The sequence below is a fragment of the Psilocybe cubensis genome, chromosome 7 (assembly GCF_017499595.1).
Source record: "Psilocybe cubensis strain MGC-MH-2018 chromosome 7, whole genome shotgun sequence".
NCBI lineage: Eukaryota > Fungi > Basidiomycota > Agaricomycetes > Agaricales > Agrocybaceae > Psilocybe > Psilocybe cubensis.
The window spans coordinates 2,044,185-2,061,110 of record NC_063005.1 but is presented as its reverse complement, the minus strand read 5'-3'; the positions used below and the strand labels follow the sequence as shown (position 1 = coordinate 2,061,110).

The 16,926-nt window shown below is 46.9% G+C and overlaps 5 protein-coding genes across 5 annotated transcripts; 3 read left to right on the top strand and 2 right to left on the bottom strand.

Annotated features, from left to right (window-relative positions):
- Positions 1 to 4,807: 4,807 nt before the first annotated feature.
- JR316_0008199 (uncharacterized protein) lies at positions 4,808 to 5,224 on the top strand (the record flags this gene model as incomplete). The annotated part of the gene is made up of 2 exons (XM_047893914.1): positions 4,808 to 5,060; positions 5,118 to 5,224. 2 exons carry the CDS (start codon positions 4,808 to 4,810, stop codon positions 5,222 to 5,224), a joined length of 360 nt encoding a protein of 119 aa, XP_047747229.1.
- A 2,041-nt stretch (positions 5,225 to 7,265) lies between these two features.
- JR316_0008198 (uncharacterized protein) lies at positions 7,266 to 8,516 on the bottom strand (the record flags this gene model as incomplete). The annotated part of the gene is made up of 2 exons (XM_047893913.1): positions 7,266 to 7,487; positions 7,536 to 8,516. 2 exons carry the CDS (start codon positions 8,514 to 8,516, stop codon positions 7,266 to 7,268), a joined length of 1,203 nt encoding a protein of 400 aa, XP_047747228.1.
- A 485-nt stretch (positions 8,517 to 9,001) lies between these two features.
- On the top strand, positions 9,002 to 11,569 carry JR316_0008197 (uncharacterized protein; the record flags this gene model as incomplete). Its single annotated transcript, XM_047893912.1, is given in 4 exon segments — positions 9,002 to 9,133; positions 9,207 to 9,724; positions 9,746 to 11,083; positions 11,101 to 11,569. The coding sequence occupies 4 exon segments, from the start codon at positions 9,002 to 9,004 to the stop codon at positions 11,567 to 11,569; spliced, it is 2,457 nt and encodes an 818-aa protein (XP_047747227.1).
- Positions 11,570 to 11,847: 278 nt separating this feature from the next.
- Positions 11,848 to 14,158, bottom strand: JR316_0008196 (uncharacterized protein; the record flags this gene model as incomplete). Its single annotated transcript, XM_047893911.1, has 5 exons — positions 11,848 to 12,821; positions 12,871 to 13,166; positions 13,323 to 13,448; positions 13,494 to 13,731; positions 13,897 to 14,158. 5 exons carry the CDS (start codon positions 14,156 to 14,158, stop codon positions 11,848 to 11,850), a joined length of 1,896 nt encoding a protein of 631 aa, XP_047747226.1.
- Positions 14,159 to 15,039: 881 nt separating this feature from the next.
- On the top strand, positions 15,040 to 16,651 carry JR316_0008195 (uncharacterized protein; the record flags this gene model as incomplete). The annotated part of the gene is made up of 2 exons (XM_047893910.1): positions 15,040 to 15,327; positions 15,380 to 16,651. 2 exons carry the CDS (start codon positions 15,040 to 15,042, stop codon positions 16,649 to 16,651), a joined length of 1,560 nt encoding a protein of 519 aa, XP_047747225.1.
- Positions 16,652 to 16,926: the final 275 nt, after the last annotated feature.

The window sequence follows — 16,926 nt, the reverse complement described above, 5'->3', positions numbered from 1 at the left end:
TGATCGAGTTATCTATCCTTACTAGGCAATAATCTCTGAATCGGGACAAATCTGCTAACCCAAATGAGGACTTATCCACTTCACAAGATGCACCCTCTTTCTCTGACTCCAACTGCGAACATGACTCAACTCAGGACTCCTCTCACGGTCTCTACGCTTCCGATTATGACTCAATGTATCAAGATGACTCGGGAACTTCTCAATTCAATGCAACAGCCCATTATGGTCATATTTCCACACCACCTTACAATTCCACACATGAGGCCCCACAAATAGAACAGCCACCATCACCATCTGTCAATCCGTCCATCAAATCCCACACTTCAGACAATAACAACCCACATGAAGAAGAACCAGCTGACAACAATCCAGAAATGGAACAATTGAGCTCACCTGAAGTAGAAGCTATTCAATTCTCTTCTGACAATACTCATCTTACGGCTATGGGAATGCTCAACCCTCACTTGCATTTTGAAGACTGGATTCTATATGACGCCACCTATTCTTCTCCTACTCGTGTTGTTTCTGACCGAACAGGAACGGCCTTTGTCCATTATGTTTATCCGCAGAGAGACAGCCATATAAACTTGACGACGACTCCAACTATTCTACACTTCAGTCGCACTGGTATCTCGTCTCAATCTAACCACTCTGCTTCAGTCAGTGCCTATCCAATGGGCCAACGTCACTCAGCATCCTGGACTCATTTTATTCCCCAATCCATTTGCTTTCAAATGCTTCTTCTATTCCCCAACCTCATTCCCAAAGTTCTGCTCTTCCATAGACACCTCTTTCGATTATGATTCACCAAGAAATACATGTATCATTGACGGTCACCGCAAATGTAGACAAGCATCATCGAGGCCCAAAAGCTTTGGTACATCCTCTGCGAGTAGCCCACGACAGTCCAAAGGAGCCATTAAACGAGGATGAAGAAGAGCTACGAATCACCCAAAATGGCAAAGAGGTCGACCACAATTCTTCCCTTTTACCTCTTCCTATAACCAGCACAATGCACGAATCGCGAGCTTCAAATATGGACGATGGAAACGAATGGTATTATCAGTATGGAGAAGAAAGTCCCTTTGGTATCGACAACACGGAAGAACATCCCTTGGACGCCAACACATTGTACTGACTATCTGGACGGTGCATGGACATCAGCTTGCTTCCTCAACGCCCTCTCTTTGTTCTCCGATCTCCTCAATTTTTCTTTGTCACCTTTGCTGTTGCTGGTGTTTCTTCTTCCTCATTGTTATGCCTTTATCCCACCTCCCATTTTATTTCCACATTTCGTGTTTCTCTTTTCCATTTCACGGACACTTATGTAGATTTTTCATTTGTGCAACGAGTTCTTGAACGCCTCCACTTTTCTTTTATGCGCCTTTTCCTCACATTCACACTCTCAATGGCAACTCCACGCCATACAACCTTTTCCTTTACCTTTTATTTTCATTTTCTTTCCACTTTATCCATTTGTATGTACGTCGACCGAAAAGTCGTTAAACTAACCTTTATTTATTCCTCCCTTTTATTTATTTGTTCCACCCCCGCTTCACCACTTCAGTCCGCAACCGAATCCTTAGGTCACCTATTGCAGAGTTCTTGGAGAAACACACGCAACCTCCCAAAGGAATGCTATACGGAATCTCTATCTCCAATATACACCACTATCACGCCTCCAATACACCTTGAACTCCTACAGAATCGGGAAGGGCTTCATCTTATCCACAAAGAGCAAAAAATCAAGCTTACGGACAAGATAAGAAGGACGACCACTCCATTACCTCTGATGGGTCAAGACCTACAGAAATTTTGGATAGATCAAAGCATTTATGCGAGATCATGGTCACTCAATTCAGATATTACTGCTAAACCCACCGTCAACCAAACTAATTTGGCAAGGTCGTCAAGCTCTCCTACAATTGGTTTTGTATTCACTGCCGCGTCAGGATTGACACTATCAACCTTCCGAGCCTCCATGAATCAATTCATATCACCTATTCTTTCCTCCTCTTCTGCCAATACAGCCTATAAACGAGTCGATCGGAAAGTTAGACCTATAAATCGGGTTACTCCAGAATCGGCCAAAGTTATACGACGAATTCCTGTTGATCCCTTATTATCTCTCCCACCTCTCCCACTCCATCCCCCTGCCTTTACACTAACGACCAGACTCACTCTTGAACGCATACAATCAATGAACATTAACGCCAACAAATTCCTATGGCCGGAAGAAGAAAAGCTTTTCCTTCATATTCTTAAACTCAATGAACGCTCACTCGCTTTTCATCAGTCCGAACGTGGAACATTTTCTGAAAAATACTTCTCTCCATACATCTTTCCTGTTGAGGATCACGAGCCCTGGGTAGTCCGAAATATTCCTATTCCACCCGGCATCATGGATCAAGTTATCAGTCTCTTACGTGAAAAGATAGATGCTGGAGTATACGAACCAAGCCAAGCTCCGTATCACTCTCCAATTTTCTGGGTCAAGAAGAAGACAACTGGTGCTATCCGTCTAGTTCATGATCTGCAGATTCTTAACTCTATTTCCTATCGCGACGCAGGAGTTCCTCCAGTTCTTGACAACTTTGTGGTTCCCTTTGCTGGTCATTCTATTTATACGGTTTTTGACTTATATTGGGGATATGACGCACGCAAAATCCATCCTATGAGCCGAGATCTTACCACGTTCCAGTCTCCTATTGGACCTCTTCGACTTACTTCAATGCCTATGGGATATACAAATGCAGTAGCGGAATTTCAAGCCTGTACCACCTTCATCCTTTGTGACGAGATCCCTCATGTAGCCAATGTCTTTATCGACGATGTTCCTATCAAAGGCCCTCCAACACAGTACTTAGACGAGGACGGCAATCCAGAAACACTTCCAGAAAATCCAGAAATACGACGATTTGTCTGGGAACACGCTCAAGATGTTCATCGAGTTATGCACCGCATGGGATGTGCTGGTGCTACATTTTCTGGACCAAAGACTCAGCTTGCTCAGCCTGAAGTTCTTATCCTTGGACAGTTATGCACTCCGGATGGACGACTACCCGATCAGAGCAAGATACAGAAAGTCACTGATTGGCCATGACCAAAGTCTGTTCACGACATCCGATCCTTTCTAGGTCTATGCGGAACAATGCGTGTTTGGATCAGAAATTACTCAGCCCTTGTCCGACCACTCACAGAACTCTATCGTAAGGACAAACCCTTTGTCTGGACCCAACAACAAGAAGACTCTTTCCAAACTCTCAAAGAAATCATTTCCAATCCTCCTGTTCTCACTTCTATTGACTATTCATCCGATCGCCCAGTTATTCTTGCTGTGGACACTTCTCACATTGCTATTGGTATCATTCTCTATCAACTTGACAAAGAAGGCATCCGACGACCTGTCCGCTATGGTTCTATCTCACTTAATCCACAAGAAGCACGATACAGTCAGCCCAAGCTCGAGTTATATGGTCTTTTCCGTGCTCTTTGAGAATTCCGCCTCTATCTTATTGGAGTCAAGAACCTCTACGTTGAAGTCAACGCCAAGTACATCAAAGGCATGCTCAATCAGCCTGACTTGCAGCCTAGTGCTAGTATGAATCAATGGATACAAGGCATTCTTCTCTTTGACTTCAAGCTCATCCATGTAAAGGCCGGTAATCATCGTGGACCTGATGGACTTTCAAGGCGACAACCAACTTCTGAAGAGTTAGAGGAACCTCAAAAAGACGATGACTGGCTTGACGATATTGCTCTTCTTAATACGGTCAAATTTTTCCCTACTTTTCTTTTTACTCCCTCTTCTATGCCATCGTATGACTCTATCTTGCTTCCTTCTTTTATTGCTTCTTCTTCTTCTCAAGAACGGACACTTCGACAAATTCTTCAATTTCTTACAGACCAAACTATACCCCCTTTTCCCAATTTGCAGTCCCGACGACGATTCCTTGCTCGCGCTACTCAGTACTATCTCAAAGATGATCAACTCTATTGATGACGACAAGGAAGACCTCCACTCTTGGTTATTCTAGATCCAGACAAGCGACGTCTCATTCTTACTCAAGCTCATGAAGAACTCGGACATCGAGGAGTATACGGTGTGTTTGGAGTTATTTGCATTCGGTTTTTCTGGCCATTTCTTTTTCAGGATATCAAGCATTATCTCGCTACTTGCCATGAATGTCAGATCAGATCCACCAAGAAAAGCAAAGTTCCTATCACTATCACAGCTCCCCCAACTATCTTCACTATCATCAATGTCGATGTCATGTACATGCCCAAATCTGGACGCTTCCGATACGTAGTCCTAGCCCGAGACGACTTATCACGTGCACCTGAAGGACGTGCCCTCAAGTCTTTACGTTCCAAAGAGCTGGCCACTTTCTTTTGGGAAGAAGTCATATGCCGATATGGTGCTATTGCTATTGTACGCACGGACAATGGAGTAGAAGTCTCTGGCGCTTTCAGTCTTTTGATGGAAAAGTACGGCATTCCTCAAGTTCGCATTTCTCCTTACAACTCTAAAGCCAATGGATCTATTGAACGTGGTCACATTGACTTCCGTGAATCCATTCTCAAAGCTTGCGGCGACCAACCTCTAGACTGGCCACAGTACGTTCATCACACACTCTTCTCTGACAAATGCATCACTCAACGCTCTACTGGACATTCCCCTTTCTACGTCATGCATGGTGTTCATCCTGTTCTTCCATTTGATCTCCTTGAAGCCACATTTCTAGTTGATGGATTCCGACAAGGAATGAGTTCCAAAGATCTCCTAGCTCTCCGTGTTTGACAACTCATGAAACGAGATGAAGACTTAGCCAACATAGCCGACGTTCTGAAACAATCACGACTTCAATCCAAAGCTACTTTTGAACAACAATTTGCTCGACGTCTTCGACAAGAAAGCTTCAAGTTTGGTGATCTAGTCCTCGTCAGGAACAGTCAAGTTGAGAAGGAGATGAATCGCAAGCACAAGCCACGATACCTTGGACCTTACGAAGTTGTACGACAGACACGAGGAGGATCATATGTGCTTAGAGAACTTAATGGTACGCAACTGGCTCAAGGCGTAGCTGCTTTCTGACTTCTTTGCTATTTTCCACAAGACGGTTCAGTCATTCTTCGACCTCAGCTAGACCGGATGATCAGAGAACTTGGACATGAGAGTCAGGAAGATAAAGACACATGGAGCGACAACATGGACGACTTCTAATCTATTCCCCCCCTTCCTTCCGCAACCGGGGATGGTTGATTTCTCAAGTTTGGGACGGATATCATACCCCAATCCTAATTGGAGATGAGATGTTCATTTTGGATCTACACACGACGCCCTCAACCCAAGCAGTCATTCTTTCCATAAGTCATCCACACATCTTATCTTATCAACACTTGTCACATAGGAGCCACGTTATTCTGGATCATGTCACTTTGTCGGATTATCAAGGCTATGCAACGGATCAGTCAACCATCAAACTGCACAGCTTTCTACACTGCCTTGCACAGCCGGACTGTCAACTCTATTTTTATCAATTCAATGGTCTTACTCAGCGTCAGGCTGCGGATTACTCATTCCAACTTATTTTTGGTTTGTCTTACTCATTCTTTTGTGTTTATTTATATCTTTTCTATTGTCTGTTGCGCTTTTATTGTCTTTGTCTTACCAATCTTCTATGCTTTCTGACTCATCCTTGCTTCTTTTATCTAATCTGTATTACCATTCACCTTCGTCATACACTTCTTTCTTACTCATCCTATTCATTTCTTATCTGTCGTCGTGTCGATATTGACATGTCTTATTGTTCTTGCTTATTGTTACACTTGCGTAGCCTCATTCTTGACACTTTGTACAGTATATGACTTGGTTTTCAGTAGCTCAGATTGGTATTTCGTTCACGTAGCTTTTAGTATAAAAGCTGTAGTAGAATTACACGAAATGACAGGAAAGTTACACCCAGTCCCCACTTTCTTCAAAGCAAGTCAATTTTCATCCAAGTCAAGTCAATTTCAAGTCAATCCACATCGATTCATTTCAATTCCAAGTTCAAGTTCAAGCCAAGCCCAAACCCAAGTCCAATTCAGTCATCAGTTCCACCCTCCGTCGAGACCAAGTTTACTTCCATTCATCCAAAGTCATCTTGCTTTCTATTGACAGAAGATTTTATCCAAGACCAGTTCTCCTTCTCCTCCAACGCCTCTTCTTCCCAGCGTTGAATATCCAACTTTTATCCAGACATCTAGTACTTCCCTACTTCCTCACCCCCATCCAATTCGTCACTGCTCCTACTCCTTTTACATCTTCCAACCATCACCGTTAGGAGGGAATCCAAGACATTCTTCTCTCCGTCAACTCATCTAGAGTGATTTCATTCGAGACAGACTTAGTCTTTCATCCTCGATTCAGTTGATACTCCTGCGACGTATAGCTTCATTCCAAGCTTCAGAAAGATTGTCAATTTAAGGACACTTTCGCCTTTACCATTCGCTTATCAAGATTCAGCCATTCAACGACATTCCAACTCCTAGTCATCTCCTCATCTCCCCTCGGAACGTTCCCCACTCACTTCAGACAACCCCTCTAAGATTCACATTTATTGATTTTTCATACGCATTCTACGTATCTTCTTCACGCATTCCATATACACCCGCCATCCAATTCCACGGTTCCATCCCATTTTCGGAAGGCTTATTTACTATCGTACCCAGACTACCCGGTTATCCTCTTCTTACTATTTCGCTTTTGTTACCCTTCACAATCCACACTATCCTAATCTACTTAAATCCTAGGCAGCGTCCTCCCTTAAGAAACTTAGGAGAAGGTTTTGTCCTATCCAGTCTGGACCACTCTTTCCCTGGGGTTTGACATAAGACAGTTTATTTATAACGTACATTACCTAAGATTTAATAATAAGGATATTACGTGAGACACGGTGGATTTACTTCCGCTACCTAATTAGGAGATTAGTGTGATGTACGTGTGATTTAGCCTGGCAAATCATAGCGTACATGACGTGCCATTTAGCGCTAAATGGAGCCACCGGGTGGCCTGCGGAATCCGCGCGTCTACCTACACGGAAGAAACACGGGCCGGAAATGAGCCGGACGGGTCCATTTGCATCCCGTGTATTGCAAGCAGACAGATCCGCTTGACCCGTGTTGTGCTGTCAGACGGACCCATTTGACCCGTATCTTCCCAGAGAGGGAGGGATATTTGAGAGGTATTGCGAATCAATGAGCACAAGGGCTCCAAAAATAATTTATTCATCTCTACCGGTATACAAATGCTTTTCCAAACTCGATTCAATCCCTGCCAGCCCAGCGTCAATTTCCTCCAGCGCATTATAAGTCAGAATCTCTGACTGCAGCTGATGCAGGCGGAGGTTCTTAAACGTTGTGACCTTGCTGTCATAACTATTGTCGCCGACGGAACTGTCGATTATTTGGTCGTATGTTGCCCGTAGCTGCTGCTCGGTATAATTCTAAAATAGTTGTCAGTATCTAGTGCTTGGTAATATCTGAGTGCATACATATAGAAAAGGAGGGTTAAAATATGCCGTCTGATCTGTCACATCCTCGAACTCAATGTCAGACTGGGTGGGAGGCGAACCGGGGTAGCCGCCCATGGGATCAAACCTGCCGTAGGTTCGAAAATAAGGGTTTTGAAGGAGCAGGTGGCATGCTTCAGGGGGTGGAGAATAGCGACCTTGCTTCCTCTCAGAGGAAATAGCTGGACGAGAGTCCATAATGATTTTGTCGACGACAGACGTGTATGAAACATGTGCTGCCATCAACGGCGGAGCCACATCATCCCGGATGACAGGCATAGGTGGAGGATCCAGGGTATCTGGAATAATAGGCATAGGGGGAGGATCCAGGGTAGGTGGAATGACAGGCATAGGGGGAGGAGCTAGGTTATTTGGAATGATTGGCATTGGCGGCGGAGCCAAGTCGTTCCGGATGACAGGCATTGGCGGCGGAGCCGTGTCGTTCCGGATGACTGGCATTGGCGGCGGAGCCAGGTTAGCTGGAATGACTGGCATAGGGGGTGGAGCCAGGCTAGCTGGAATTACTGGCATTGGCGGCGGAGCCGTGTCGTTCCGGATGACTGGCATTGGCGGCGGAGCCAGGTTAGCTGGAATGACTGGCATAGGGGGTGGAGCCAGGCTAGCTGGAATTACTGGCATTGGCGGCGGAGCCAGGTCTTTCCGGATGACTGGCATAGGGGGCGGAGCCAGGTTAGCTGGAATAACAGGCATAGGGGGTGGAGCCAGGTTAGCTGGAATTACTGGCATTGGCGGCGGAGCCAGGTCTTTCCGGATGACTGGCATAGGGGGCGGAGCCAGGTTAGATGAAATGACTGGCATAGGGGGAGGAGCCAGGTTAGCTGGAATAACAGGCATAGGGGGTGGAGCCAGGTTATCTGGAATGACTGGCATTGGCGGCGGAGCCAGGTCATCCGTCCTTGCTGTGCGTTTGCTTTCCTTAGAGTTGCTAATATTTGAAGACATTGCTGATGCTCAGAAATCAATTTAAATTTACTTGAATTAATGCAATTAGTCTTACATTTTATAGGTTTTACGGGAGGAGGTTCCTTCAGTTTTTCGAGAAGCCTGGTAAGATTGTTGAGACTGGTGTAGTCAATGGGGGAATTTTTGCTAGAGGTGGGAATAAAGTTGTAGGAGGACATACAGTCCAGAAAGTGCAACTGGGTGGGCTTGTTTATATATCTCACAGAATACAATACTATCCGAGGATTCTCCATGACACGGAAATAGATTCACCCGTGTATCGAACTTAGCAACTTTTGCACAAACTGGATCTGGTGAAGAAATCACATGACTCAGATTGTACATGTTTGTGTATGGTTTTGTTTTGCGGGACCGCTTTTTTTTAGACTTTTTTTAGACTAACTCCAACCACGATCACCACCCTCACGTTCTACCGTGCCTCACCCATTTAACGCGTCTTCCCCCATAAAAACACGCTTTTTGCAATGGCCGCTTCATCTTCCACCACCGCCACCTTCGCCCAACGCCTTGCTGACTGGGAAAAAAAGTTTACCGAGTGCTACCGCAACGGTGAAAGCGCGTTCAACGCTGAGTTGGAGCAGCTTTACAGGGACTTGGTAAGTTCTCAATTTTATAAGATCATGACTTGCTCAACAAAAAAAAAAAATCCAATAGGTTCCATTGTGTCAGGAGCATGTCAGGGACGCCGCCCGCTTCCGGCTCATTGACTATGTTGCGAGCCCCGTTGTCTACTCGTACAAAGTCATCCAGGGCAAGGACGGCGAGAACATCTACAGGTTTGAGGTCGACTGGGCGACGCTCAAACATCAAGTCGCCAACTTCAAGGCCTACCAGGAAGGCCAGGAGGCACAGAGGAAGAGGAGGGAGGAGGAAGAGCAAGAGAAGAGGAGGGAGAAGGAGGAGCAAGAGGAGGAGGAGAGGCAGAGGGTGGAGGAGAGGAGGAAGAGGAAGGTGAGGAGGAAGAGGGAGGAGAAGAAGAAGAGGGAGGAGGAAGAGGAGAGGCAGAGGGAGGAGGAGGAGGAGAGGCAGAGGGAGGAGGAGAGGAGGAAGAGGGAGGAAGAGAAGCAGAAGGTGGAGGAGAGGAGAAAGGATGAGAGGAGGAAGAGGGAGCAGGAGAGGAGGACCAGGGAGCAGGAGAGGCAGAAGGCGGAGGAGAGGAGGAAGAGGGAGCAGGAGCAGGAGCAGGAGTAGGAGACAGACGAGGAGAGGAACAAGGAGGAGACGGAGAAGAGACGGGCCGAGAAGGGCAAGGGCAAGGCAGTCGAACCCCCGGTGGAAGACGGACCCGTGACAGACGCCCACAAAGACAAGGGCAAACGGAAAGCGGCGGACCCCGTGGAGTCTATTCAGTTGGCTCCAGCGGATTACAGGGGCCCACGGACAAGGAAGGGGGAAATCATTCCCCACATTACCGCCTCCAACATGCCCGGTCACCCAGCGTACAGGGAGAAGCTGGAAAGATTGGCGAAGTCCAAGCAGGGGAAATTCAGGAGCAAGGCGATCATAGGAAGCCACACGGACGAAGACGCGGACGCGGACGTCGACGAGGACGACGAAGGCGATAACAAAGGGGCACCGCCTACCACCCCCACTGCCACCCCCACCCGGAAGATGCGCACGCGTTCCGTAAAGAAGGACACCGAGGACGATGTCCCCCCCATCAGGAAGGCGCGGTCGAGATCCCAGAAAGTGCGCCAGGTGCCAGAGGGGATGGTGGACATGGTGGAAAGGTGCACGGCATGCATCAAATTCAAGGTGCCATGCTATGTCAAGGGGAAGACAGGCACTGAGCCTCTTGTCCCCGTGAAGCACCAATCTTGCGAGTCTTGCAAGTCTCGCAAGATCCACTGCAGCTTCTACCCGGGGCGCAACACCTTCGTGGGTCAATTTTTGACGACGCCACTGGGAAGCTATGGGGAGGCGTTGAAGTTGGAGGAGGGAGAAGATGTTCCGGCGAAGGGGAAGGCCGGGGAAGGGTCGTTCCCCGAGGATGTGGGAGAACTGCTTGTGCAGCTCTTTGAGCGCCAAGGCAGAATCATGGAACGGCTGGACGGGTTATCCGCGTCCATGACGGCGATTAATGCACGGATTGCGACGTTTGCCGAGACGAACTTGGCGGTGGAGAACAGGATGAAGAGCATCGAGGACGGCATCCAAGAGGTGAAGGCCGAATGGACCATGGCCAAAGAACAAGTGGCAGGAAGCACCTCGCTTTCCGTCACGATGTTCAACGACATCACCAAGAGGATCAACCACATCCGAGATGTGGTCGACGATTTGCTGGAGCAGGATGAACAAAGGAATCCCGCCCCCAAACAGGCAGCAGGACCCTCCAAGACGGAGGTCGAACAAGAATCGGGTCCGTCGCGGACCCGTGAACCCACCTCTGTGCCACAATCCCCAAGCGCACCACCACCGCCAGCACCCCTCCCTTCCCCACCTCCACCTCCAGCAGCACCCATTCTCCCTTCCCCTCCTCCACCACCGCCAGCACCTGTCCTCCCTTCCCCTCCCCCACCTCCACCCGCACCCGTCCTCTCTGCCGTGTCTGCGCCACCAACAGCGCTATTCTTGCCCGGTTCGACTCCGGAAGCGCCTTCGCCCCCCCAGCTGGCCGACCCTCGCTCCCACCGGTACCGCCCATCCTTTCCCTGTCTCCACCACCCCCTCTCCCAGCTCCACGTCCTCGAAGTTCGACGTCAAAGGCCGCACCGTTGTCAAAGGGTGCACCATCGTCAAAGGCCGCGCCATCGTCAAAGGCCGGCCCATCCTCAAAGGCTAAGCCATTGTCAAAGGCTAAGCCATCCTCCAAGGCTGGGCCATCCGGGAATGGACACTCATTGGAGTTGTCTGATCCCTCGGACAGCGACAAGGTTGAAATTGTGGAGGAGGAGGATGTTGAGATTGTGGCGTCCACGCTGCCCGCGTCAAACATAGCCACAAAGACAAGGGCTGGACGAAAGCGAAAGGCGGAAACGACTCTGGCTGAAGCATCGCGCTCGCCCAAAAAATCCAAGGCCCAAAAAAAGTAGTGTATTTCAATTCTTTGTAACTTTTTTTTGGTCTCCTTTTTTGCCTGTCATATATTACATTGCTCACATCCCTATACAATTTTTTCATCATTTGGACTGTATATAGTTTTTACTCTCATGTGCTCATCTGTTTTATACCTCTCCCAAAAAGTAGCACTTGATGATTTTTAATGAACCCCGCTTTCTGTTTTGATTTTGTGTGAAAACATGTTTGAGAAACATCAAGATAAGAATAAAAAGCATCACATTCAATAGGTATCATGAATCTACTTCAACAGCTAGGCTTTCAAAGTTTTTTTTCTTTGTCTTTTACCTGCTACAACAAGCAGACTTGCTTCCTGAAGTGCTAAGGCATCCGAAGTCACATTCCTGCGGGCCCGTGTTTCATCCGTATCTGGACTTGTTACTGTCTCCACAAAGGCATCACAAGTCACGTCCCTGCCGGCCCGTGTATTATCCGTGTCTTGGGTTGTTCCTGTTTGGACTCCATCTTCTTCCACTGTGTCAAGTGGATCTGAGTAGGGCTTTGTTCTTTTCCTAGGTTGAATCCTTCTAGTTGGTTTTGGCTTAACTGGGGGGGGTACAGAACTCTCTTCATCGGGTCCGTCCATTTCCGCCGTTCCGACATATGGCTTTGTTCTTTTTCTTGGCATAATCTTTCTAGCTGGCTTGGGAGGCGCCTCCTCAACCTCTGGAGTTGGGCTGGATGATGGATTGACAATTGTTGGGCTGGATCTACTTGGTAGAGAGGGTGGCTCGCTAGATCTTGAAGGTGCGTCGGTAGGAGTCTCATCCGTCTCTGGCGTGACTTCAAATCTGGCAGTAGTGCGTGGCATTGCGGATGCCAGACTGCCCCGTCCATTATCAAACTCTGACAGATTGGATGATTCAGAGTCGCTTGAAGATTGGGTTTGAAGTCGTATAGCTTTTTGCCTCAGCCGACGTTTGGTTATGGCTGCAGGAGGTGGAGGTATCGGGTGGGCTTCTAGGCCGTCAAACAAGTTGGACGGATAGAGAGGTTCCATAATGTCATAGCCATTTCCAAAAACCTTTGAGAATTTAAAGGGGATGTCTCCTTGCGCTTGACGGTCCCTCCATAGCTTGAGAATTGCAGAAGTTGACTCCAGGTGGAGCCGGCTCGGATCCGTCACGGGGATTGAACTTGGCCAATACTCTGGATCAATCATTTCTGCAGAACGCCTTTCAAGAGCATCCCAAGGAACACTTGAACCAGGCCTATCCTTGGCTAAAGCTGTATACATAGTTAGCAAGTTTGTTGAGGACATAGACAAATTACACACCATAAACCTTGTTCATGTAAATTCTAATAATTGACTTTTGCGCATAAGCGACTTCTCTCCCAGTTGAGCCATAGATAGGACTAGGTACTATTGGAAATCCATTGCTGCTAAACTTGAGGGATTTTTCATGAAACGATGCATCTGGCAGTGCTGGATTGGCCACACCCTTCTCTATTTCTGAAATGTGGACGAGGTATTGAACAAACGCTCTGCGAAAAGCGGCCAACTCGGATGGAAAGAGTTGCCCAAAGGAAGGAATTCTGACATCGTCGAGTGCTAGATTGCTTGTCTGGGTCCTTCAATGCCCATCAGTCAACATTAATACGGGCCAAATTATTCCGCCGTGAATGCTTACGGCGGAAACTTTATCCGCCGTAAACACCCTACGGCGGATAAAGTTTCCGCCGTAAGCATTCACGGCGGAACTTGTTCATGCCGTGTTTAACACTTACATTGAGTATTCAATTTTACCCTCAATATCATAATGCCCCTCAAAGGTAATGGACCTCATACCCATTCTCTGCCACTTAAGTTTCTCCATTTGTCGAAGTATTTTTCTGCCTTGCCTGGCAGCAGTCCTGCAGATGTCAGATTGACGGCGGAAACAAGTTCCACCGACTCACTTTGCCTTCATTGATTTTGAAACACCTTTCTTATTCCATTCCTCAAGGATCTCCATGAACCTGTCCCGCTCCTCCTGAGTCAATCTGGCCTCAACCTGCTTACGTTCTTGTTGATAAAACTTCATCCAATCTTTACTTCCACGAGCAGCATTCCCTGATAGAAGCGCAACCTCGGAGTCAATCTCTGCCGACTTCTCCTCACGGAATACCGTCTGAAAGGTTATACGGGAGTTCAATCCTTCCAATTTTACACCAATTCGATTTGACGCATGGTTTCTAAACCAATTAAATATTCGCTATTGTGATGGTTTATGTGTGTAACAAAATTTTCAAAGAAACAACGAGCTCACATGCTTCTTCACCTTCTATTCTTTGTGTAGTTGCTTATCTTCCTTCCTAGCACGTCTAGAGTATCTGTGATCCCATGTAGCTTGCAGCTCAGGTATGACAGTGTTCTGTATGTAGTCTGCTTTGGATGACTTTGATGTATCTTTGTAGGGCTGTACATGCTTTTTCAACACGCGCATTTCCTTTGTGGTCCATATATTTGATTCTTCCGGCGGAAAGTCACCCTCCGCCGTCTGTCCGCTTCTGGGTCCGTTGTGGGTTGTGGCATTTGCGGTGGAAGGAAGCGGATCCGCGTCGGGGGATGCATTGGTGGGCATAATTGCAGCGATGTAACAAGTAGCTTATCGATGAGTATCTGTGTGATCTAGTCAAATCTCACGTCATACGGAGATAAAATAAGCTTCCGATCATACTAAATGAATGATGTGATGTCATATTTTTCCCAATCAGGTAATCCCGCTTCATCGTCGGCCACGATGATCAAAGCATGCTGGTCGCTGTCACATACATTGACCTCATGATTTTGCAATAGTTCCCTCTGCACTCAATCAATAAACATGAAATTTTGTAAACATTTAGCGCTTTATATAAAGATAATTTTACAAGGTTTTAAATTCTTGTTAGATGGCTGTAAAGATACAGAAACACAAAATTCAAATTCACGTCTTCTCACCCAAAACTTGTGAAACCCAAAACGGCAGTCATCTCAGAGACCATGAGAGGTATTCAAATGCATAATTTTTTTCAAAAAATATAATGATCCCAGTGAGCTCATTTTGACACATTTTCTAGTATATTGAGAATATCTCCATAAATATGAGGACTCATCTTCTACAAAAAATGTCATTCTGTGTAGCTGTTGAGATTATCTTTAATATGATATATGCCGGAGGAATGAGGGGCCAGCCAGTGAAAAGATATTTCAAAAACACTCCAAAGTGTGGTTCTGAAAGGGTCATTCTGCATCATATTGTACATTTATGATGGGATCACGTCCATTTTATGCATCTCTGAATCAAGTTTTGTTCATAGCATTTCACTCACTCATTCAAATATGCTGCAAAATAGGTCATATAAAAGCTATTTTCCCCCTCTTTACAACGGCATAATTGAGGGAAATTTATCTACAGAAATAAACATGTTATACTACATTTAGATCTGCGCTCACAGGCTGTCAGACTCTTTGTTTCCAACATCCATGGGCTTCAAGAAAGTACCTGATAGGGGATCGGATGAGGAGTTTCCCAATGTTCGGGAGGCCTCCTGGTCTAGTGGGGCCAAGAAACGAAAGAGAGGGCGGCCGAGGATCCACAAACTTCCTGCAGAATCATCATCAACAAACCTCCCTCAAACACCGACTTACTCTTTCCAAAACCATGAACACAACATTCTGGAAGAAGAAATACCTCATTATCCGGGAGATCTAACTGATCAGCAGGTACTTGATAACCTGAGACAGCTAGATGACGACAGAACGGGAGGAAAGGTATGTTTAACATGTTTTCAGTAGAATGATCAGGATGACTTTACCTATCCAGTCTCAAAATGATTACCTGAGAGAATGGCTCCCGAAACGAGAGGTGTATCTTGGAACAATGATTGGAGGAGAAGCCCCGGATCCGGATCTGAATGGACGGTGTCAGCAATGTCAAGGAATGTCTGGAGTGTGGAGATGTTGCCAATGCTTTGGCTCTAGAATTTTGTGTTCTGAATGCCTGCGAAGAAACCATCAATTTACACCTTTCCACCGCGTTGAGAAGTGGACGGGTCTATATTTCCGTCCGGGAGCTCTGTGGGAAGTGGGTGTCAAGTTGTATTTGGGTCATAATGGGAAGCGGTGTCCTTATCCCACGGATCCGAGCCATCTAGGATGCGACGGCGGAAACAATTCATCCGGGAGTCATGGGCACGGCGGAAACAATTCGCCCATCTTTGAGGATGAACACGGATTGGACCTGGATCCGCTTCCTGCGAGCAATGACCAAGAATCCTTTACGGCTCAGCTTCTGGCGGACCCGGAGGTACCCCATTTGGTTGAGCTGGACGATGGAGACGATGAAGATGATGATCTATTCGAGGAAGTCGATACAACCTATCTGGACCAACCTCGTCCAAAGGCAGCAGACAACAATGGAATTCCTTTCAAGGCAATTGTGCACATCTCCGGAGTCCATTATCTGCCCGTGCGAACATGCACATGCCGGTCCGTCCGCCTTCCGTCTATCGATTTACAGTATCTGGAGATGGGATTATTTGCAGCCAGCTTTGAAAACGTTCAAACTGTGTTCACAGTTGAGGTCCTTGAGGACTTTCGGATGGACAACCTCGAGTGCAAAACGTCGGCTTATCAGTATTACCAAAAGTTGCGAAGACTGACTTCGCCAGCGTTTCCAAAAAAGGTGCTGAACCGCTATCGTGAATTGAGAAGGCTTAGTAGAGAATACAGGGACCTTGTCCTGAGACGACAATACGGAGAAGGGCATACAAGAGAAGCGGTGGTCCCTTACTATCATCATTGCCATGATTCATCACCAGAGAGGATGGGTATTAATGTATCTGATCCAATTGACGGCGGATCTGATAGTCCGTCTCAAGAAGTCGGAATGTCAACGGACCCGTCTCTGGGACACGGCGGATTAGATGGTCCGCCTGCACCACAAATGACGCGGACCGAGGATCATCCCAAAGTTGAAGATAGGAGAGGGAAGTTGGCCTTATTCTGCCCCGCCTGTCCACAGCCTGGAATAAACCTACCTGATACCTGGATTGATGATGCTGACAGGCAAGTTTTAGTTATTCTTCAAGGGTGACTGCAATTAACAGCAAATAGCAATCTGTACATACGTAGTTATGTTGCAGATGGTAATTTCAAAGCAGATCACCTCAATCAGAAAAACGAGGGAGACAATGTTTGGTTGAGCGTTGGAGAAGGATACATGACTGCTCCGGGCCCATACAAGGAGCACATCAAGGAAGCAATTTCTCTTGCTCCACGTTATAAACGGGTGCGTTATCTACCATGATTTATCTTTCACGGCGGATGCTTACGTTCCGTGTCACAATCTTCCACGGCGGATGCTTCCCT